Source organism: Brachionichthys hirsutus, chromosome 18, assembly GCF_040956055.1.
Source record: "Brachionichthys hirsutus isolate HB-005 chromosome 18, CSIRO-AGI_Bhir_v1, whole genome shotgun sequence".
NCBI classification, from domain to species: domain Eukaryota; kingdom Metazoa; phylum Chordata; class Actinopteri; order Lophiiformes; family Brachionichthyidae; genus Brachionichthys; species Brachionichthys hirsutus.
Window position 1 is genome coordinate 1,642,311 of NC_090914.1, and position 23,276 is coordinate 1,665,586.

Here is a 23,276-nt window from a genome sequence, read left to right on the forward strand (position 1 = left end):
AGTACCCCACAGTCATTAGAGTTTGTGATTTCACCCTCTCCTTCCTCTTTTGCCTTTTCTGCAGGAACGCGTTAAATCAAAAGGCTGCAGCTCAGAAAACAACGATGACATGAAACAGTGAGGCATCGCTGACAGACGGGGGGGTTCGGACACTAGAACGGACGCTCCTCGTGTCCTCCTGTGCGGCCCCAGCTGTTTACTGTCTGCGAGTGAGTCAGGCTTTTCCGTCACTTTCGTACCCATCTCTGTTCTGCCATCGTCTCTCCGTATTCACTCCCTGCTTCCATGCCACTTTGTTGCTCTCCCTCAGCCCCCCCCTTCCCCATAAGGCTTCAGAACTTTCTCCCGACTAGGCCCACTTCTGAGGTGACGCGGGGTGAGCGATGCCAGGAGCAGCCTCTGGGTTCTTGCCCAGGAAGGCGCTTCATGGCTGAAGCTTTAAGTGATCCTGTTTCACACACTTGTCAGTTCTCTGGGTTGGCAGGTCCCCTCTGCCTCTGAGCTAACTGCTTAGAGGCTCGTCACCAAAGCAGTTAACGTTAATCTGATGCTAATGATCACGTTGGCAAGCTACGAGGACGCCGCCAAGCATCAATTGTAAACGTATTACTTTGTTAGCTCGAGTCCAGTTAGCATTCTGTCCACCATCAGGGCTAGGGCGGAGATCATATCATTCCTGTCCAGAATTGACACCGATAATGAGCCTCTTCTTCAGAGGGAAAAGGACTACCGACCCCCCCCCCCCCCCCCCCCCAGTGAGACCCAGTCCAGCAAAGCAGGAACCCGGTTGGACCACAAAAGCGCTCGTCAGTCTAATCATCCCCAGTTCACAGATTCCAGGCTAATTATTCCATCCGACTGCTGTCGAGATCTCTTAAAGACGGCTGGATTAGTGGATTTGGAGCATTAGCTCGGAGGGTTGGCAGACCTCTGCACTGTGATCCAAGGGGCTGAGAAACGCATCTTCAAAAGGCACCTCAAGCAGCACCTTCACCGGATCACTGCGGAGGATAAGTCTGCGCTAAGTTGCTTATGAGCGTGCCAAGGTGAGACGTTTGGACGCAGACGCTTCCGGAAGAGGAGGCCATCTAAAGGGGACTTAAGCAGAGCAGCAGAGACAGATCAAGCATCAAGTAAGTATGTGTAATATAATGATTATTATTAACAAGTTCTAAATCGCTGAAATGATTGAAAATCAAGTCATAACTTGTGATGTCGTGCTAAGATGCAACCCCCCCCCTTCAGATCTCCAAAAGGAGACGCTCGTCCTGCGGCTGACAACAGACGTTTCTGAAAGCAGGTCGAGAAAGGTTAGAACGAGAAACATGCACCGAGGCAGCGAAAAAGACAAAAAGAATCTTGCTTTTTTAATTATTTTATGAAGAGCCTTGATGCTATTAAATGCCCCAGATGCATTCACCTTAGAGTTCTCAATTAGACTTGACAGTTGCTGCATTACCAACAATAAATATAGCAAAGGGCTGAGCCTCGGGCCAGGAAGGACCCCTAACTATGACCCTCACATTTAATGATGAAAACAAGCACACGCCTGCACAAACTCTCTCGCTCACACACACACACACACATCTTCTCTGTGTTGCGGCTCCTCGCTACACAAACTCAGCAGCGTCTGTAGCGTTTATAAGAGCATTACATCTGGGACTGATCTGAACGCATCTTCACGGCCAATTCTGAGAATTTGTTTGATAGTTTTTATATTTTCAGACTAAAACACAAAATCTAAAGATGGAGTGAGGATCATGTATTTTTTTTTACAGATCAGGCCACCCAGTCTGCCAATGCGTCCCACTTTGTGCCACAGTAGCCTTCACTGTTAGTATAACCAACCAGCCATGGGCAGAACATGGATTGTCAGATCAGATAATCACTCAAAAGACTAAAAATATTTTACAAATGTGCAATTATCTTAAAGTCACACTCCATTTTTAAACTCAGTTTGTTGTTGAGGCAGCATGTTAGCTGTTGCGTTGACTACTGGATGGTTGGCATCCTCGTCCCACTTTGCTGCAAACCACCCCAGTACACACTGAAGGTCCAGACTCAGTTTCATATTAAGTTCATGTAATATCATTAAAACCTCAATGTGATACGTGCTCTCATATTCTGAGTAAACATATTTTAATTATCAGAACCAACGCTGTAATTAAAAGCATCTTGATGTTACGACCCTCTAGTTGTTACCATAGAAACAAATTGAAAGATGACACAAAGACGCACTGAGAGGAAACAGATTTCTTTACTGGGAAAGATCTTCAACAAACATCTTCTAACTTCGACTCTGCAGGGCTTTCGACACGTCAAATTGAAAACACAATTGAAAGGCAAACTAGATTATTTTAATACGGACAGTTACGAAGCTACCCGAGTGTCGCGCCCACAGACCTGTGAGTCAGTTCGTCTTCTTACTAACACGTTAGTGTTAGAATGGCAGCTCTGGTTTGAAGTGCGGTGAGTGTCGCGGTCGCACCGCGTAAAGCCAGGCGTTACTGGCATGACAGAAAACGTAAAAAAAAAAGCCGATCTGAGTCAGCTTCCCAGCCGCGTAGCGTAGCATCAGCGCAACATTCATGTGATCATTTAGAGGTGCAGGAAGCTCATCGTTGCATCACCTGGTGCACGACTTCTAACACTCAGGTGAGTTCTCAAGGAAAGTAAGATAAAAAAAAAAACATTTTCAACTGGAATCCACTGAGCGTGTGTGCAGCTGAACAGCACAGTACATTTCACAATATCCATGTGTGTACATACTCAAACTCAGGTACACAATGGCACGCACAGACACATCGTCACACACAGACGCCCACGGGCGACTGTGCAGGCGTGCAATTAGGCTGGAGGGTACTAGAGCTTCCCGTTGGCGAAGGCTCCCTCTTGGAACTGAGGGATGAAGCTCTTAAAGTAGGCCCTGGGTGAGAGAGACAGAGGAACAGGGAGGAGTGGGTGAGAGAGACAGAGAGAGAGAGAGAGAGAGAGAGAGAGACAATAATTGTGATTCTGCTGCTTCTACGCATCCAGCACGCCGCTCCACGGATGTCGATGAACAGCAGCATGTGTTGCTTGATTCGTTCCTGTTTTTTCATTATGTAAACTAGCTTAGCACAGCCTAGCTGAGCATAGCATAGCATAGCATCAGGGCTGGAAGCTCCAATAAAGCTGACAGAAGCTGCCCTCTTTGTTTATCCGAACAAAAGCTGTGCTTTTATTGGGTTAGGCGTGGCTTTTTATTGGCTAGGCAAGAGATGTGCAAAAAACGAGAAGCCTCCTCTACTGCATGAGCCTTTAGAAATGTGGGGAAAACTCCCACAAAAATATTGCAAGATTTAATTAGAATATTTAAGTTTCAAATGTTGTGTGACTGTAGAAAATGTTCGTCTCTGATTGTTTCATCTCGGCAAAAACCAGGACAGCCCGAAATGATCAGCTCCCCACATGTGAAAGTAATATCACAGGTGATAAATGTGTTTTTATCTGCAGGTTTTGAGTTTGGAAACACTGAAGTTCAACTCATAATCATGACATGAATAAATAAAAGAACAAAAAACCTTTGTTTGTGAAAAAGTATCACGGTCCAGAAACCACAGCGACGGAACCCTTTCCTTTATCCCCCTCATTATTTTGTTCATGGACAGAAATAATTAGCAAGAAGGTTAATTTCTATTATCTCCCGGAGGGGAGAATTAAAATACAATTTATTTAATTTGGAAGACATTCACATTCTTATGAGCTGAAGCCCCTGATCTCTTATCCAGTTGTTGGATTTATTTATTATTTCATGGAGAAATGACATTCAAGGAATTAGAAGAAACCATCAATCGATTCATCTACTTTGAAGATCATCCAATACGGCGCTGTTCTGTGTGGTCTCTGCAAAAATATTTACAGCAGTTCTTAACCTTTGACACGTAAAAAGCAAGCGACGCCTATAGAGGGACGCTAATGGGGTCAAAACGGTCTGTTTACTGAGGGTGGATTAAAATCCGTGAATACAAAGAAGTGGCCTGTGCACAGAGCAGCCCAGAACATATGGCCTTATTGATTCACGTATCTAAAGCCGACCGTACTCGATACTCAGCGGAACAAAGCGGAACTTGTTGCTACTTATCAGAAACCATTCGTCTTATATAACAGTCTTTGGATGTAGGTTGTGTGTTTTGCTGTGTTGCAACGAATCTAACCGACTATCACAACGCCGGATCTACTGACTTGGCCCTCTTTGCCATCTCATTGCCATCCCAGCGGGGGCTGTAGGGGTACGACTTCTGCACTTGGGAGTAGAGCTGGCCGCTGTTGGTGAAGTGGTACACGGACTGGAAGGTGAGGGTGGGCTGGTCCCTGGGGAAGTACAATGGGAGATCCACTGCGAGGAGGGAGGAGGAGGGTAAAGAGGGCCGTGGGGTCATTATAGGGTTAAAACCTGTCAGAGTGCAAATATAATCCTGACCTGACAATCTTACCGTGCACGAGGAAGCAAAAGTCCTTCCACACGAGTAGAAGCGTGAGTTTTGTGAAGCCTTCTGCATCGTACTCCACCACGCCCCTGCAACATCAGCATGTTCCTTTGTGACAGTGACAAGTGGACGGCGGCTCAATACGCGTTACGATCACTTCAATGGAACTGACTCACGTTCCAAAGTGACTGAGGAAGGCAGCAATGTACTCCCTCCTCTTGTGATAGCCCTGGATCACATACTGCACCTGGAGAGTGAAAGGTTCGGTTCTCAAAGTGGAACAGAAGCAGAAAAACGAGAAGCAATGACTTTCCATAGCATGACTGGAGGTGTGAACTCTGCGTGGGAGAGCCAATCAGGATCAGCGCTTCGGATCTGGGATTCATTTCCTTTAAGATTGAGACGGGACATTTATGAAACGTTCCCGCTGTTAAACAAATATAACAGAAAGCGTTTAAATTGTTAAATACTGGCACGTATCTATGGTTTCTCATTCTAAGGGGCTTATTGATTGTGTTCATACTGATTTTAAGTTCTTGACTCTTGACCTGGAAGCGTTCTAATGAACCAAAAGGACGCCTTCCCTATTTCTGACCTTCCCGTACTCTCAGAAACGATCCTGTCCACACGATTTCAGGGTCTTCCTTTTGATTGTCCTGACTATCACACTATCAGTACTGTTTCACGTCTCCCAGAAGGCGATTAAACGTCCTGGCCTGCAGAAGCAGTGAGAGGGACGGGCTTCTTAAAGGTCGCTTCAACTTTAAAATTCTGGCTTTCTGAAAAGCTGCAGGGCCACATACTCAATAAGCTGTTCCTCGAGTTAGTCCACATGTGTGCGTGCGTTGTTGCATGTCTCTTTCAAAGGAACGATGGATCAGCCATGCTGTGAAAGGGCTTTCCACCCCCACTGTGGCAGAGGCTCCCCGCCAAGCCTTTTCATTGGCTGCTTGTGGATCTGAGTGATGCAAGACAGGTGACCTCGCTCGACAGGTATTCAAACCGGCCTACCTCCATTACGCCCTCGCCTCCGCAGCCATTTATTCTGTTCGTACATGTGTCTTTGGAAAGTCTGATGCAATAGTGCCGGAAATGCTTCCTGTTGTGCGGTTGAGAAACCTCCTCTCTCTGTTACACCCCCAGCCTTAGAGAGAGAGAGACCGATCCGATAGCTGACTGTTAATGCATGATCGTTCTGATAAGATCCACAGTGACATCCGATTTCAAAGGAGAATTGCACTGCAAAAACAAAGTTATAGTAAACATCTGATTATGTGGATCAACACACATTTTACGGGTGCTTTCCTGGCCTAGCTTTCCTTTTCCTAGCCACAAAGCTTCATGGAAACAGCAGATCTGAGTGATTAAATCGTAAATGGGCTGCCCTTATTTAATGCTTTTTACACCTTTGTGGTGCCCAAGGAGCTTCCAGCCTCACACTCACACTCCAGTGGGCGACTGCTGCCATGCAGGGCACCGCCAGGCCTGGGAGCAATTTGGGGTTCAGAGTCTTTGCTCTAGGACACTTCAACATGTGGACAGTTAGAGCACGGGATTCAAACCACTGACCTAACGGTCACCGGACGACCCACTGAGCCCAATCAGCCCATGAGGTCGTTGGTCGTTTCTCTGCTTTCCTCCTACCTCCAAAAACATGCAATTTAGGTGAATTGATTTCTCCGAATGATCAGTGGGTGCGAGTGGTTGTCTGTCTGTGTGTAGCCCCCCCCCCCCCCGGCGATGCATGTGTGTGTGTCTGTGTGTGTGTGTGCATATGGGCATTTTCCCCAAGGAAGTCCGCATTACATTGTATCACACAGAAAATCTACCTGTCAGCCCGCAGTGGCCAAGCGGCGCTCAGAGAGCGCATGGAGCACGGCCAGTTCTGCAGACGCCAGATTCACGTGCATGAGCGCACGCAACACGCGTCGACACACACACAGCCTGACACGAGACATTCATCAGCGGACACACGCTTTGCTGCACAAAAGCTCGGAATGACTCACACGCAACGTTCCATATTTATAAAGACACAAAAGGCACATTCGTCCACACTGTGTAAAAGTAAAGTGACGTCGCGCTTTACCTTGCTGGTCAGTAATTGGCAAACTTGCGGGACGTAATCGATGAGGCATCCACCGCTGGGGAATGCTGGGATATGAAGTGCGGACGAACCTCCCAGGGCACTGGTGAGTGGAAAAAAGACAGCTATCAGATTGGGAACGCTTCAGCTCCCCAGACATGTTCCCAGAGCCACCAAGACGGTACGAAACGTTACACGCCCTTGTGAACATGCTTCGAACTGCATAAATAAATGGCAGAATAAAACAATTATTGACTCATTGTCTGTAGCATCCTAATTCTTCTCCACAGCTATTTTTTTTTAAACATTCTTCCACTCAATCCCGCAGCAAAGCTCCACTAGTGATTATTGCACGCTTATTTAATCTCTCTCTAGGATATCTTAAAAGATCTGCTGCACAGTACATTATTTAAATTCTTTAAGATCAATCTAGATTTAGATGTTTTTATTCTGGTGATTGCAGCAGATACGTGAGTTTTATATATCAGGTTATGGAGATGCACATCATTGCTATGTTATTACCTCCGCCGGGGAGGTTATGTTTTCGCCTGCGTTGGTTTGTCTGACTTTAAGCAAGATAACGCAAAAAGTTCTGGACGGATGTTAAAATGTTGGGAATCTTACCAGGAACAGTAGATTAAATTCTGGTGATGATCCACGAGAGAATCTGGATTCTGGATCATCTTGACATTTTTGGTAACAGAGCGATCAATGGAATTTGTTCCTCAATATCTCGGTTGATTATTGACGGATGCTTATGGAGTTTGACAGTCATGTAGGGTGGGGACCCCTTTCTTACCACCGAATTTCATCCGGCTCGGATCCGGAATGTGGATACTGTCGCGATCCGGATTTTCCCCATTTACTTATAATGGATTCTATTTCATTAAAGTCGTATCTTGTAAAATAGGCATTCAGTTCGCTTCCATAACTTCGACGTGAATCCAAAAAAAGGTTCATTTTCATGGTTAAGGAATCTAAAAATACAGATAAAGTAAATGTAGATTATTTTGGGTGTAAATCAGACTATAGGGAGACTGAGCTGCTCGTCGGAGGTCTGTCTGCTTTTTAACTTTATCATTCTGAACAGAACTGCATTCAGAATGTTCTAATATTGAAAGGTTACACAATCAAACCTCCTCTGTCCTCGTTTTCACCTTTCAGTATTGAGTAACGTGAGCATGTAACAGACGAATATGACTAAAGACCAGGTCAAGAGTTAATCTGCAACACCCCCCCCCCCCCCCCCCCCCGAGAGTTCAGTTTCTTCTTCTGATGAAAATATTCTCAACATTTCACGGAAGCCATTAAAATTACAAAATATTGAAATTCTGAAGAAATGCTGTGGGAGTCGTCAGGAAGAGGGTTGAGCACAGCAGCGAGCACTTCAGTGTCATAACCAAAAACCACATCTGTTTACGGGAAAGTGATTCCATAATACGCTACACGAAAGGGTCACGAGTGGACTCAGGCACACACACACACACACACACACACACACACACACACACAACATTTACCTACAAGGCACAGAGCAACCAGAAAACAAGCTCTTGTGTGCCAAATGCTTCCTTATGTCACACACCAGAGTTTAGAAATGATCAAAATGTATTAAACAATTAGAAATATACTGATCAGAGAATAGATCAATGGCCTAATTATTAACTGATGCTCAACTCAACATTCATGTGGTTCTATTCAAACAGCCTCTTTTCCTGGTCTGAATCCATTTCTATAGAATCCAACGTCTTACAATGAGCCTTGTGCAAAGAATTAGCATTAGCATAATGGCTTCGCTGGTCGATTGAAAACGATTCGCAGCCACGAGGAGAGTAAATGGAAATGGAAATGGAAATGACGCCCACCTATGCTTCCACAGATTATTATTGCTGCCTTCCTGTCATAACTTCGCCATCTATGCTTCTACACAACTAAATATTTCCAAAATTAGGACAACCTGAGAAGTTAAAAGTACCCTACGACGGGACATAAACACTGAAGTTGAGGCCATGCATCCCTCCTTCTCTATCACAGTTTGGTGAGGAATCAGCAGCAACGCGGGCATCGAGGGATTCAGCTTTTGATTCGTCAGTAGATCCCACCCTCGTCTGCGGTCATGACCTCTGGCATCGTGACAGACTCCTCCGTGCGGCTTCTTAGGTTCATAGTGGATTGTGACTGGATTAGAGAACTACATACTGCATCTACTACTGTACTTTCTTCTTGTCCCCTGAGGGGTCGCCACAGCAACCCAACGTTCTCCGCTTCACCCTGTCCTTTGCATCGTCCTCCCCAACACCAGCCACTCTCATGTCCTCCCTCACTACGTCCATGTATCTTCTCCTGGGTCGACCTCTAGTCCTGCTCCCTGGCAGTTCCATTCTCAGCATCCTTCTACCGATATAGTCCCTGTCTCTCCTCTGGACATGTCCAAACCATCAAAGTCTGTCCTCTTTGACCTTGTCTCCAAAACGTCTAACCCTCACTGTCCCTCTTATTGTCTCATTTCTAATCTCAAGGAGAACCTCAGCATCTTCATCTCCTCCACTTCTAGCTCCGCCTCCTGTCGCTTCCTCAGAGACACTGTTAAAATACATACTATTATATATATATATATAAAGCTAATTCACATTGACTGCTTGCGTGAACACAAACAGTAGGATGACAATAATTGAACTAATAATCATTATGGAGCATGTACGCACACGCACACACACACACACGCACACACACACACACACACGCACACACACGCACACACACACACCCTCCCTCCATGTGAATAACCCACTCACACTTCAGCTGGCCTCTCCTCCTGACTTCGTCCCTCGGCCCCCTCACGGCTACGTCCTTCCTCCCTGCCCCGTGCCTCCTCCTCGTCACGGCGAGCCACCTCTTCTCCAACAAGTGCCTGTCGGTGTTGCACAATGTGGGGAATAGCTGAAGAGGCTTCAGCAGCTCCAGTTTATTGGGTTACTTCGGCACACTTGGCAGCATCCCAACCCCCTCCCCTCTTGTCCACCATGGTTTTGGACACCCTGCTTCCAGCAGAGACTTTAGGTTCTGACCCTATGCGAGAGCTCAGAGGCTCCGCATAAAGGGATTTTACCTCCAAAGTGGCACCCTGAAGAGCCCCTGCCTCTCAAATCTGCCCACACACACTGGTGTCATCATGCAGACGCGCTGCTAACACAACTCCTACAGTACTGTACGACGTATTTACACACACACACTGCACAGCGACCGAGCGGCCTTTGGACTCATCAAACAGAGATTATCCTGCGTGACTCAGGTAGACGGTGACGGTGCGGTTTGTTTATTTGTGTGAGGGAGGGAGCGTGCGACAGCGTGAGAGCCGATAACGCCTAAACTGGAACGAGGACAGACATGATTCATAACCAAAGACCACAGATTATCGAGGACAAAATGGGATATCAAAGCGGCGACATTTCTATTTTGATTGGCTCCTTCAAAAGGCTCCTTCGTGATTCCACTTCTTGATTCCGAGGAATAATTCCGTTCTGAGGATACTGCAGCAGCTGTCAGAAACCTTTTAGTTACTTTGAATTTCAGATTTCTAGAATGGCTCTCTAGATAAAACCAGATTAATAAGAGCCTCAGGCAGGAACCAACACACGCACATGCACACACACATGCATGCACACACTTTATAAGGCTGGGGAATAGGAAAACATTCAGAACAAAAAAGCAGAATCACCTCGTTTAAATATCGCTGAAAACGTTTCACCTCTCAACCAAACTTGAACATGCCCAGTTGATTCTTCTTCTTCGCTCTTCTTGATTTACCTCGACCTGAACGACTGAACGCCGCCTCTCAGCCAGCGGGGGCGGCGGCTTTTGTGGATTGAAAAACATTTGGTGATGAAAATGTGGTTTTACATTTTAACAACATAGAACAAAGTGTTTGAAAGAAAAATCATTATCAAGTAGGCACAGGTATAATGAGGTTTAGAACAAAAAAAGAAAAAAAGATTTTTTGGGGGGGGGTTTTGTCTGTTTTGTAACTGGTTTGAAGGGGCGGGACTTCAGTGGAAAGAAAACACTGTGTACGGATTGTAATGTTTACATCTTGACCAAAGCCTGATGGCAGATGTGGGCCTGTTTGTTTATTACGCTCAGCCCCCTTTTTTGATCGTTGCTTATTCGCTCATCAATATTTGGGGAGAATGTCTTCAGCACGTTTCCAGGGGTTACAGCGGGGACAACAAAGGCATGATTGACTGTTGGTAACAAATGTGTATATGAATTGCGTGCTGCAAAGTTTACTGTATGAGACTCTGCTCAGCCTCGAACCTATTTCTGTGCTTCCTTAACGTGTTTTATGTTCGGTGTTATACATGTCTGCGCTTACAGCACAGCGTCCGCGCTGACGTCTCTGACTGCCGAGTCGGGTTGTCGGCTTTGTGAGTTTACTTCATCAGACTGACACATTTAAGAATGCGACAGAAAACCTTGGAAAATATCTGATCGAAATGCAAAGATTTTCAAAGGCTATAAAACACCTCTACAGACCCTGGAGAAGGGACACGCAAACTGTACACCCACACATCAGCCGGCACGCAGCATGTGCACGCACACATACACACACACACAAACACAAACCTAAAGGCAAATGCAGATACACAAACATAAGTGCACTGCAGCCTAAAACTGTCTCTCTGTGTTGATTTTTCTGGGCTCCTAAATCTGGTTTGGGGGCAGAGACGGTGCCCACTCGATTCTTTTATGCAATGCAGCAGGTTTTCTGGGGGGAGGAGAGACGTATCCAACTCATCTCATGGGCACAGAGCAATCAGGTAAAAGAGAAGCGAACATGAAAATGAAAAGAGCGAAGGAGACAAAAATGCAACCAGGTTAGAAAAACGAGACTATATATATATATATATATACACGGAATAATTCAAAAGACGCTTCAAATGATAACATTATTTACTGATAGTGATCAAAAACACAGATTTGTAAGTCATACTAATAAAGAATGAAATAAGTTCTACCTCAAGACACAAACGGCAGCCTAAGCTGATCCAAAGCTACAGAATTGGCCATTCCAGATAAATATAAAGCTGATTTGGCTTCACCCATTTGTATTTGCCATTTTGTATTGATGAGAAATAATAAACATATCAATATATGACAATGTTCTGTAGGTCCAATCGACAAGTTAATTTTAATATCTTGGCTTCAAAGGCAATCATAACTTATTTTGTTCATTGCCTTCACTCTTAGCAGGTACAGCTGAGGCACCAAGACATTCTAGATTGACTAGTTTTTCATTTAATACATACTGTTTAACCAATAATCTCAAAATCTTCACCTTTGGGAACAAGCCCAAAAAAGGGACTTCTGAAAAACATTTGCTAAGATTCTGTATCAGAGATGATTAATTTTCAAGGACGTTGTCAAGAATGGGCCAAAACACTCGAAACTAGAAAAGCACCAAGAGCGCAGACCTCCGCCAAGCAGCTCATTCCCCTCCTAATTGGATCTACACCGTCCACATGGTGATCTGGATCATCATCAAAATTGTTCTTGCCATCTTTATACACCAACCATGAAAAGTCAAGTGAATCGGACTTGATGTGTATTATTAACTGATTTTTGAATATGTAAATGTGGCCCTCAATGTGTGAATACAATGTTCTTTCCTAACGTCATTCTGGATCCGATCCGGATGAAATTCGGCGGTGAGATCAAGGCCCCCATCCTACAGGACTAAGTCAAATTCCATAATCATCGGTAAATAATCAACCAAGATTTTGAGGAACAAATTTTAAAGCTCCATTGACTATAATGCAAACGAACATTTCAAAGTGATCCAGAATCCAGGATCTCTTCTGGATCATCACCAAAATGTAATAATCTGTTTCTGGTAACGTTCCCAACAGTTCCTGAAAATTCCATCAAGATCCGACTGTAAAGTTTTGAGCTGTCATGCTAACAGACAGAGAAATAAACAAACAAACAAACCAACACTCAGCGGCGGAAATCATCATGACACTGGCCTTAATCAATGCATCAATCAATTATGGTATACAGTGTCCTATTAGAATTGATCCATCTGACAGTATAGTCACTCAAATATTTTGTACTCCAAATCTGCATTTTTCACAGCATGACCTTCACTGCAACAAAATAGTTCACTAAATACATTATTTAGTCTGACAACAAATTCCAGCCAAAGACTCCCACACAGAATTCTGTTATTTATCAATTTTATTCTCTCAATCTATTTAACACTCAACCGCTCTTAAATGAGCAGGGAGGGAAAATCAAAGGCACAAAACCGTTCCTTTCATTTATATTTTCCTTTAGAGCTGTAAAACAGAAAACGAATACTGATTCTTCAGCAGGTGGGTCTGTAAGCCGCACAATAACAGGGATTTGACTTCGCACAATCAATAATTCCTGCAGAAAAAGAAGCAAATATGGTTGCACAGTCCAATCAGAGACAGGAGCCGATGCAGCAGTCTACGTCCACTGTACATTATTGGCAAATATGTGGGTGTCTGTCAAGGTATTTCACATATTTTTTTCACTCTGCTGCTCTGTAAGGCAGACAACATTACATGATGATGGGCTCTTTGAAGACAGGAGAAGAAAAAGAAAGAAAGAGAGAGGAAGAGGGAATAGAAATAGAGGTATAACATTGTAGCTCAGGGGGCTTACGAGTTTACATTCAGAACTCTTAGATCCAAGCCCCTGCTGGAGGAGAGTAACAAAGAGATATCAAACAACTCAGGAGCGATGAAAGAAGAGTAGAGAGGTGGAGGAAAGAGAAAAGGAGAAAGAGGGAAAATCTATCCTCTCTCGTGTGCTGTGTTTTTTCTCCTCCTTGTTGCATTTCAGTCGGGCGAGGGACGACCTTGCTGGGTAGAGCGCAGCTCTTCTCTCTCTTTCAAGTCCCACTCACTTTGCTGGTTCCCTTTGAGGATCAGCCAGAGGGATCAGCAGAGGAGAGGGAGTGATACAAAACCGAGAGAGATGGAGGGAAAAGAGAAAGGCGGCAGAAGCGGAGAAACAGGAATGAAGCTGAGGGGGGAGTTTGGAGTGGAGAGCACACACGAGTGTTAAAAACAGGAACAATTTCATTTCAAAAGGTGATGAAGACAAAATAACTGAAGGAGAAGGGCAAACTGGACGGACGGATGGAAGATGAATAAAATCACTGAACTGTGATAAAAAGATATGCAGCTGACATGACTGAAATCCAAACAGGACCATGACTGAAGATGCTGAAAAGTTAAAGGTCAGTTTGGACAAATAAAAGTACTAAAAATATGAAATGCAAAGATTTTATATTTGCACAACATCAAATTCCAAGGTCGCATTCTTTCAGGAACAACCAATCAATGAGTTTACCTGCAGGAGACATTTCTATACACACGGTAAGGTCACTCAGTTTCTACTTCCTCCATCCTGTTCATTTGTATTAACTTGTGGTTATCAATCCTCCAACAGCAAACGGCTGTTGCTTAGTTTCCCTTAGAGACTTTGCATCAATAAGTATCAGTATACTGTTAGTAACTAATTAATCTATACTTAATACGTCTTCATTTAAATTGAATTATTCCAATAACATTCACACTCTATAGTATAGATCTCCAGGCGTGTGTATTATGTACACTACTGGTTCTAAGTTTTAGAACATCACCATTTTTCTCAAGCTTTTTAAGCCCAATGAACAGCTTGAAATGGTGCAAAGGTAAGTGGTGAACTGCAAGAGGTAAAACAAAATAAAAATATATATAATTATACAAAAAGGTCTTTTTCAGGGAACAAACTATGGATGTTGATCAAGCCTTGAAAGTTGGTTCCACCAATTCCGACACAGGCGCCCCAACGTTTCTTAATTACTTACGACCCCCCCGTGTCTGCATAAATGTATTGGTATCATACCGCCGTGAGCTTTATTTGACCAGCATTGTACGTTAGAAAGTAGTCTGTTACTATAAAAATTGAGAGGAAAAGGCAATTAACGGCAGGAAGCAGACCATTATAGCACAAATGTAAGTCTTTGCTCCAGAGAAATTACCAAGAAAGTCAAGGTGTTGGTGAATACAGCTTCCTTCGCTATCAAAAGGCACTCAGAAACTGGGAGAAATGCTGACAGGAGGAGGTCTGGCAGACCCAAAGCCACACCAGCATCAGAAGAGTCAACAGCTTCCGTGATCGGTGACTCACAGGACAACAGCTCCAAGCACAGCTTAATCGTGGTCGTAGTAAACAAGTCTCAGAGACTTCGAGTTGCAGGTGTGATGGGTTGCAGCAAGAAAGCCATTGCTGAGATTTCAGAGTGAGAAAAAGACGACTGCACTTCAGTGCAAACATAAAATGAATTTATGTTTAGGTTACTTCTGTATACAGAGGGGTCGTCGACTTATGACTTACGCGACTCGTGACAGTTTGACTTTACCACCGCACTGGTCTTTTGTTTTTTGGTCTGTTTAAGACGTGTTTTATACGACGTACCAGAAAGCGAGCGAGCGAATGGAGTACACAACAGTTTCTGCGGTCTCACCCACAATGTCTACCAAGAGGAAATAGTCTCTCTCTCTCTTCTTCATTTATAGTTTCATGATGCAGCACAATATAGTCCCGGTAATTTAACATGGGCCGACTTGCAACCAAGTCACCTGACGACAAAACCCTCAGAAACAATTATGGTCGTAAGTCGACGAGCGCCTGTACATCGCGTTGGACATTCAGTCCGATGACGGGAAAGTAGGCGTGTGGACAGACGGAGGGGGAATGCACAGACAAAAAAAAAAAAGACTAAGATGATTGACTAGAATCTGGACTGACAGAGACTGCAGACACGAAGAACATTTTGACACTGAATAGATGTACTTAATATAACAGCCTGTACTAACACCGAAATCCAGCGGTGAGAAAATCAAAGCTGCGCCAATTTCCGTTGCTGTCCGCAGCTGCTAGACGCTCCATTTCATACGTCGGAACCGATTTAAACAATTTCCAGAGTGGCTTCGATACGACTTTTATTTTGGCCTGATGTGCGCAAACATTCGTTGTCGCTCAGATGAATGCAACAGAGGCTTCTGCGTGTCGCTGTCAGTCAAACGCTTGCTAGAGAGACAGAGAGATGTGAACAAACGAGTTTTCCTCTTGACTGGCGCCGATGCAGAGACAACAGGCGGCGACACGAGACCCACAGCTAACAAAGGCCAGTAAGGACACGGAGCAAAAACAGATCTGTGCGAACAAATGTACAGCAAAAGGCTCGCACACATCCGCATGCAAAATTCAGTCGCATCCACAATTAAGATGTACAATAGAGATGTGCTCATGCACGAGCTCACATACACACACACACACATTATCATTTGTCTTCACACACACACACACATTATCATTTGTCTTCAAACAGCCGTGCAGAAGACATACAGTCTTGCCTTGGGTCATGAATTAACACACTCCCACACAGCTGACAAGAAGGTGCACAAAAGCACGTAGTGGATCATATTCATGCAAGGCCTTGATATGCATATGTGCAAATATCTCAGGAGAAAGAGGCAACACTAAGACGGAGCACAGGAGTGGGAAATGAGCGCTGGGCTCAATAGGACACCGACAAGCCTCTGTGTTTTCTTGGGTTTAGACAAACAGGATTTGTTTTACAGCCTCTCCTTTATCGAGCCCTCAACCGCAGTGTAAGCGAAGACCCCTATTCGTGCGCCGTGGATTCCCCAATTCTTGCTCTCCACTCCAATGCCTTTAGCCTCCTTCTGTCGGTTCTCTTCATGCAACTGGCAGAGGCGGAGAAGCTGTAACAGCGCTGCAGCAGCTTCGGTCTGGTCTGGAAGGTCAGCCTCCTCCTCCTCCTCCTCCTCCTCCTCCTCCTCCCCATCACGGAACAGGCCGACACATGTACCCAACATGCATATTTAAAGTATTTTGACACCAAAACAGTGCTGATGGTGAAAGCCTGTTTGACTGTTTATCTGTGAAGAAAGGTGCCCATCAAAACAGCTACTTTAAAACACGACCATTTACTAGAAACAAGAGCGACGAAAAGCAGATATTTGGGATTTTGTTTTGTTTAAAACTCCAGTAAAAACTTAAAAGAAGCATGTGGAGGTTGTTCTCATTGAAGTTAGGAATAATATGCCTCGTCCTTGTGTGTAAATATCCTCTTACGCATTAACAGCATGGAAAGAACACCAGGACCATGCAGGACCATTAGCAGTCCGGTGACCCTCGTTTTGTGTGGTGTAATTAGTCGTGTTGTAGTCGAGACCACACCAACCGAGACCAAGACATTACCGAGACCAGAGAGCATGGAGACCGAGACTGAGAAGAGACGAGACCTTTGGAGGCTGAGACTGGGCTGTTGAAATGTTCTGATTGTAACTTTCCCAGTGTAGCCGAGTTAACGGTTACTTTACCCGTCGCTATGCTTCCTCTCAATGCGCCGTTTCAGCGGTTTCTGTGAGCAGCGCACCGCAGAATTTGAACAGTGCAGAATGTCTTTGCAGACATTGTCGTCTTGGAGATGAAGTCCTAATGATTGGGAGAGGGGAAGGGAGGGAGAGAAAAGGGTTGTGGTGGCGTTTGTGTGTGCGCGCGCACACATGTGGTGGTGATGGGGTGGGGTGGGGGGCGCTGAGGTCTCTTAACCTGGTGCGACGGGGCGTGCGCTTGTAAATAAACATCAGCCTGAGATTATTCTGAGCACGAAAGCCCAAACCGTGGGGCCTCGGGGTCAGAGTGGGCCCGTACCTGTCTCTCTCTCTCTCACTCACACGCGCACATTTCTCTGCACACGCACCTAGAAAGACCGTGTTGAGAGCAAAGGCTGCTCAAACACCGGCGCGTGCAAACAAACACACAAAAACAGACATTCATTTGGGACATAAAAAAACCCACAAAAATGCATTCATCCGAGCACACACCCTTCTGCACACACACACCCAAATGTAACCTGACACAGGAAACACGGCAGATCCAGCAAGACCGAAAAATGGATTAGTGCATGTACACATCTGTAGGGTGCACACACACACACACACACACACACGCACGCACAGACGCACAGACACTATTAACACTCAAGATGTGTGTAGACATCCAGTCCTCCTGAGCTCACATGTGTATCATCCATCCCATCTTTTTGGACTTCCCTCGTTGATGAGAAACTGGGATCTAGGATTATTTGCAACATATTGTAAACATTTTGAAAGCATCTTGCATCCTGGGAATCTAAGGCGACGCAATCAGCCGATTTTGCCATTCTATTCTAGAAGTTCTAAAGGTATATTGTCTGCAGGAGTGAACCTCTGGAACTCACCTGCACATTGCTACGTCTCAGTTAGTACTGCAGTAATGCGACTGGTTAAATGGTTTGCACAACGCTTCTCTGTAGGCACTTCATAGACCTTTCATTGACAAAGTGAAACAGAATCATTGCAATCTCAAGGTAGTTGAGATAGGAATGGACAAATGGTTCATACCATCAACTTCCTGTTTGTTGATGGAGAGAAAATGTGGAACATCTCAGCTGAGGTGAGGAGAAATCAAACTGCTACCATCAATCTTTTTAACTGAGCTCTCAGATCATTCCACTCAAACATAATTTGACCTGAACCAACTGATACAGGAAATATAAAATAAATAGTTAAATATAGGGTCTGCTTACTGTTCAATGCTCGGGGAGAGGTAGAGTTTAGGGAGCACTTGGGTGGCTTCAGCATCCTCAAAGCTCACTGAGAGTAGGGCCACATCCTCTCCAGGGTCCAGCGCTGTGTCCTGGAAAACATCAGGACTGGTCGGTAAGGCACTAAACACAAATTAAGTGATCATCAAAAGAAGTAGACATATTTTGCTGAATTGTTAAGGTTTGGGAAGGTGCAAAAATGTGTTCCTCCATCATTGGCATTCGAAAGAGGAGATTCCAGTTTGATAATATGACAAATACTTTGTTTGCAATTTCTTTAAGTTTGCCTTCAAGTTTTCGGGCAGCCACTTACTTATCCATAAAAGAAGTTAGCTACAGTATGTGGTGCATGGGTGCAAACCATGTCTGCACAACAAATGTGCAAGTCCCACAACCCTAGAAATGAAAGGGAGAAGAGGAAAGACACCAGAAGAAACATCTGCTTTGTTTCATGCCACATTAGCCTCAGTAGCCGCACGCTGAAGCCGAGCTGATGACTGGGAGCACCAATCAAATCATGTGTGAGATGGATGCAGAGGGCCACCCGGAGCTGCTCACTCGAAACCTCGTCTGTCCCTTCGTGGCTCTAATTTCTCATTCTGTGATGTTTTTCCTCGAGCATGGCTACTTCTCATGCACTATTAGTGCAATTCCACATGAAGTACCATTGTGGGACCCCCCCCCCCTCCCCCCTCCCCTCTCTCTCTTGACACAGGCTGGGCAGTGTTAATCAAATGTCTTACAGATGGTTTGAACTCATCCATTTGCTATAATTACTGCCCGCTGAGGTGAGAGGAAATCCAACCACCATGCATGATGGACAGAGGCACAGTGCAACCAGTTTGCAGCGTGGCAGCTTTGGACGTTATCAGGCTAATATGCTAATTACACGTGCTTTGGACTGCTACTTACAGATCTGAATGACCATTAGCTTGAGAAAGAAAAACATGGATGAGTGAGTGCAAAAACAAATTCCGATGAAGAACATTTTCTATGCGTACAGTGAAATTAAACTTCCTGCCTTTAATCTAATGACTTTTACCATAGTCTTCAATCAAGGAAAGACTCATTCAAGATGCTTACAGCCTCAGGTATGTGACAACCCCCCCCTAAAATCTACAATGCATTACATGGCAGAAAATGAACATATAAACAGTCACTGAGCTAACCGTCAGTGCCTGACTCGTTAGCACAATATAAGGAGCTAGAGGGGAGGCAGTGAAAGGCAGCCAAGAGTGTTTCTTGATGGAATCAACTCGCATCAATATAGTGTGCATCAGTAAACAAGAAGCGCTCTCTGCCTCACAGCAGTGCTCATAGCTTCCGCCTCTGACGATATGGGACAGACAGGAACAGGCGTGGGGGGGGGGGGGGGGGCGCAAGGCTTGGGAAAAGATTGCTCTGCTCCAGTTTGTAGCTGTCAGGTCCTGTTCTCGTCTTTAAAGGTGAATTAATAGATGCTTCTTTTGGATTAGGACCAGATTAACATGCAGATGAGAAGCAACAGGAGGGCGAGAGGGGCCAGATGGAAAAACACGGCAAAGCTTGGAAAGGGCTGCAGCAAGAGGTCCCTCGATCGGATGGGACCGAGTGTGCCGTTGATAGCAGCATGATTCAGACTCATCTCATCCCAGTAGACAAAGAACTGTCACAAGTCATACTAGATCAGTCAAACAAACAAACAAACAAACAAACTAAAGGCAGACCCTTTTACTTTTAGCCATTGCCATTTCAAATCACTGTTTGAAGCTCAAGCTCGGCAGATAAAATAGTTTGTTGGTTTATATAAACAATAAAGCTACATCAAATGTCATTATTTCACAAACTGACTTGTACATAAAATCGAGAAGTGACATACATACACTGTATGAACCTTGAAATAAATATCAAAAGAAGCAAAGTTAAGAAACGCACTAAAAGCTCTGAGGCAGTGGTATCACCATCAGCACCAATAAAGCGACAAATAATTAATCATCAAAAAAATGAGGGAATAGAGACCGCAGATGTGGCAAAGGATAGGAACGGTTAGACACGGTTCCTAATTTCCGAGCTCAAGAAATATTTATCTTAAATAAGTTATCCTCATCATCATAAATATTGTCGCATTTTAATGACTATAGGCAGCTAAACAAGGATGTTTTCAACTCTCAAATTGAAACGCTGATTACATTTCTGGACAAAAACCTTTCCATGTTTGGGTTACAGCAAATTAGAGTGTAGAATTATATACCGGACTGGTTTTGGTTATGGAGTACAGTACACCGAGTGCCGAGGGGGTAGCCCTTACTGTGTGCTGTTAATTTTGATACACACACATTTTTCTTCCTCAAAAAATAATTAGAACAGTTATACAGGAAGTTAAAACAAGATCAGAAGGTGGACCTAAGAGTTAGCCTTTCAACCTGACCACACAGGACTATTACCGGTACTTAAATCGAAACAGAAGATCTATAATGACCTAAAAGGCCCCAAATGGGCATTAATGTTTCAGTACACACACACACACATCTTAAGCCCTTTTAACAAATACACTTGAGGGCAACTGCTGCTTGCTTATGTAAATAGTTATTAGTGAAGGGACATAAAAAAGCCTTTCCTCCACAGGCCACAGACAGGACCTTAATGAAGACTCTACTTCATTGGTAAGTAATGAGTACCAAAATGGCTTGGGTCAGGGGACTGCGGGACAAGGAAGGCGGCCTGCAGGCGTGTTGGGTGGACATTTGAGCAGTATTCACTGGACTCCATACCCCTGGGGAACGTGACTCAAATGCTCAAGGACTGGCTATAAGAGAGCGGCTAAAGATCGTGCATGCTTGGACGTGAAGGTTAGTGGGTGCCTCCGAGTCAAAGCCTTTCACATGGCCACCAACCCACGTCTTCAATCCTTCATACGCTTTCAGACAGATGGGTTCATGAAGACACACAAATGCACGGACACGTTTCCTTGTGTCCGTCCTTGTGTCTCCCAATGTCCCAGCCTGTGGCATCTCCTCTGTGTTGCATGTGACAGGTTGGGGATGTGACAGCTGTCCTTATGCCAGACTAAGTCCGGCCAAAGTCACAACACACACAAACATGCTCATGCTCAAGCGCGGCAAAGGGGCTCTACTGGAGGGCGAGTGCAGAGGAGGTAAGGGCACTCGGTGCGACTTCTTCGCCCAACTTTAAATGTCATGCCCAACTTAATGGGGCGGCTTGACTGACAGCCGGGGTGTTGTGCAAGGACATGTCCAGCTTCTGGGTGTCCCTGTACATACGCTGGACACGGCTCAACTTCATATTCTAAGATCTATAAGTGAAAGGCTGTGGCTTCAATTCAGGTATGACCTTTTGAACCAAATAACCAAATAGAGATCCAAAACATTTCTTGGTTAATCTACAGCTTTCATTTATTGTTTAAAAAGTCATTGCGAACATTAAACCGAACAGGACCATGAGTAAAAGGCAACAACAAACAATTTGTATCTTTGTTTTTGAGCATTTATCAACCATTTTCAGGCAAGAAGAAAGACACACAATGGGGATTTATGTTTTACATTTGCACAATTTCTCACACACTACATACATCGCGGTTCTCCTTTCACTCCCTCAGTACATCGTGATAAGAAGTGGGCATGTTTGTTCTCTGAGAAAGAGGGAACCGTTCAACAAACACATACTGTGGAATCATTGTTGTTGATTCTTAAATACATTTAAATGAGTCTAAGCAGGACATTTTAGTATTGTCAGACAAAAACTTTACCTTTATAAAATGTCAAGAGCTCCAAATAGGAACGTGCACCATGTGAAATAACATCCTTTCAACCCAGCACGCTGAATTAATGTCTGACACATTACGTTATGCATTTGTGGCACCCTCCTTCCTTCACCTCAAAATATAGAACATTGCAAGGCAAGCACTTTTCACCACGACGCAACCGGCACGGAAGTCCAAGAGGATGTTGATGCCCTCTTCTGAAATATCTGCCATATCCAGTGTTTGTCCATCTTCCTGAAACTCACAACTCATGAAGCTGATGGTCGATGATTAACCAGGCAGCGCATAGTTGCACCTTGTGCTCGGGCTCAATTTTGACACGAGGATAATAGGCAAGAAATGACAAAAGCACACAAGCTCCACCTGGAACCACATTGATAGAACAGGACCCAAACACATGCAAACAGCGCCCTGTTGCTAGAGTCACAAAAGCTTTGTGCAACGGGCGTGTTTGCAAACGGCAGAATAAGACCACATTTCTGCATCAACGATTTGTGTTGAAACAAAGTAGCAATAGAGCATATAAGAACAGCAATTCTGTGTTATTCTGCACAAGCATAAGGAGCAAAATGCTAGAAAAGCAACACAAGGTTAGACCAGTGTGTTTGAAACAGCAGTAGAATAACGCTGAGACTCCTCCGAATGTATGTTGTATGTTGTATATTTATGCGTGTCCGGCATTTTGACTTACATTGTCATTTTCACAGTATTTTGGACTTTTCTGGGGAATTTATAGCTGGAATGGAATGTTTCTAGAAAAAATGACATCACAGGAGGAAGAATGGAACGTTCCTTTCTTCTTTCTAAACTGCTGTTGGTAACAAGACATTCAGCCGCCCCCAAAGGTTTCTCTCTCTGTGACTGCATGAAGTCCCGTAGTCCATCGGAATAGGAACCTCATATGAAAATGTGATCCTCATGTTGCGACTGCTTGACATGGAAAATGTCCAAATTTGACACCAAACTGAATGTGCACAGATTCTGCAACAATTTGAGCCATAATGGAAATAAAGGGAGCTGCCACAACTAAAAACACGCACGACTTGTGTAGCAAAAGACAATTTATTATACGATTAGACATGTTTAAAAGAAACCCTAAAAGCCATCAAACACATTATATATTTAGCACAGAAAGCCATTGCTTCTAAAATCTTCCTCATGCTCTGCAGATCTATACATCCTTCACAGCGATGCCTGCCAGATGAGCAACAGATGAGCCGCCGAGACAATTAACCAAGCTGGTCATTATTTCACAGAGCAACGAGTCATTTG

At 44.4% G+C, this 23,276-nt stretch overlaps 1 protein-coding gene across 1 annotated transcript in view; it reads right to left on the bottom strand.

Annotated features, from left to right (window-relative positions):
• Nucleotides 1-2,216: 2,216 nt before the first annotated feature.
• Nucleotides 2,217-23,276, bottom strand: part of babam2 (BRISC and BRCA1 A complex member 2) — a 48,221-nt gene continuing 27,161 nt past the window's right edge. The window contains exons 7-12 of the mRNA XM_068751893.1: nt 18,227-18,336; nt 6,556-6,655; nt 4,646-4,716; nt 4,476-4,558; nt 4,225-4,378; nt 2,217-2,926 (exon numbers count right to left, since the gene is read on the bottom strand). Coding sequence (XP_068607994.1) covers nt 2,863-2,926; nt 4,225-4,378; nt 4,476-4,558; nt 4,646-4,716; nt 6,556-6,655; nt 18,227-18,336 — 582 coding nt within the window. The 3' untranslated portion in view covers nt 2,217-2,862. The remainder of the gene's footprint in view (nt 2,927-4,224; nt 4,379-4,475; nt 4,559-4,645; nt 4,717-6,555; nt 6,656-18,226; nt 18,337-23,276) is intronic.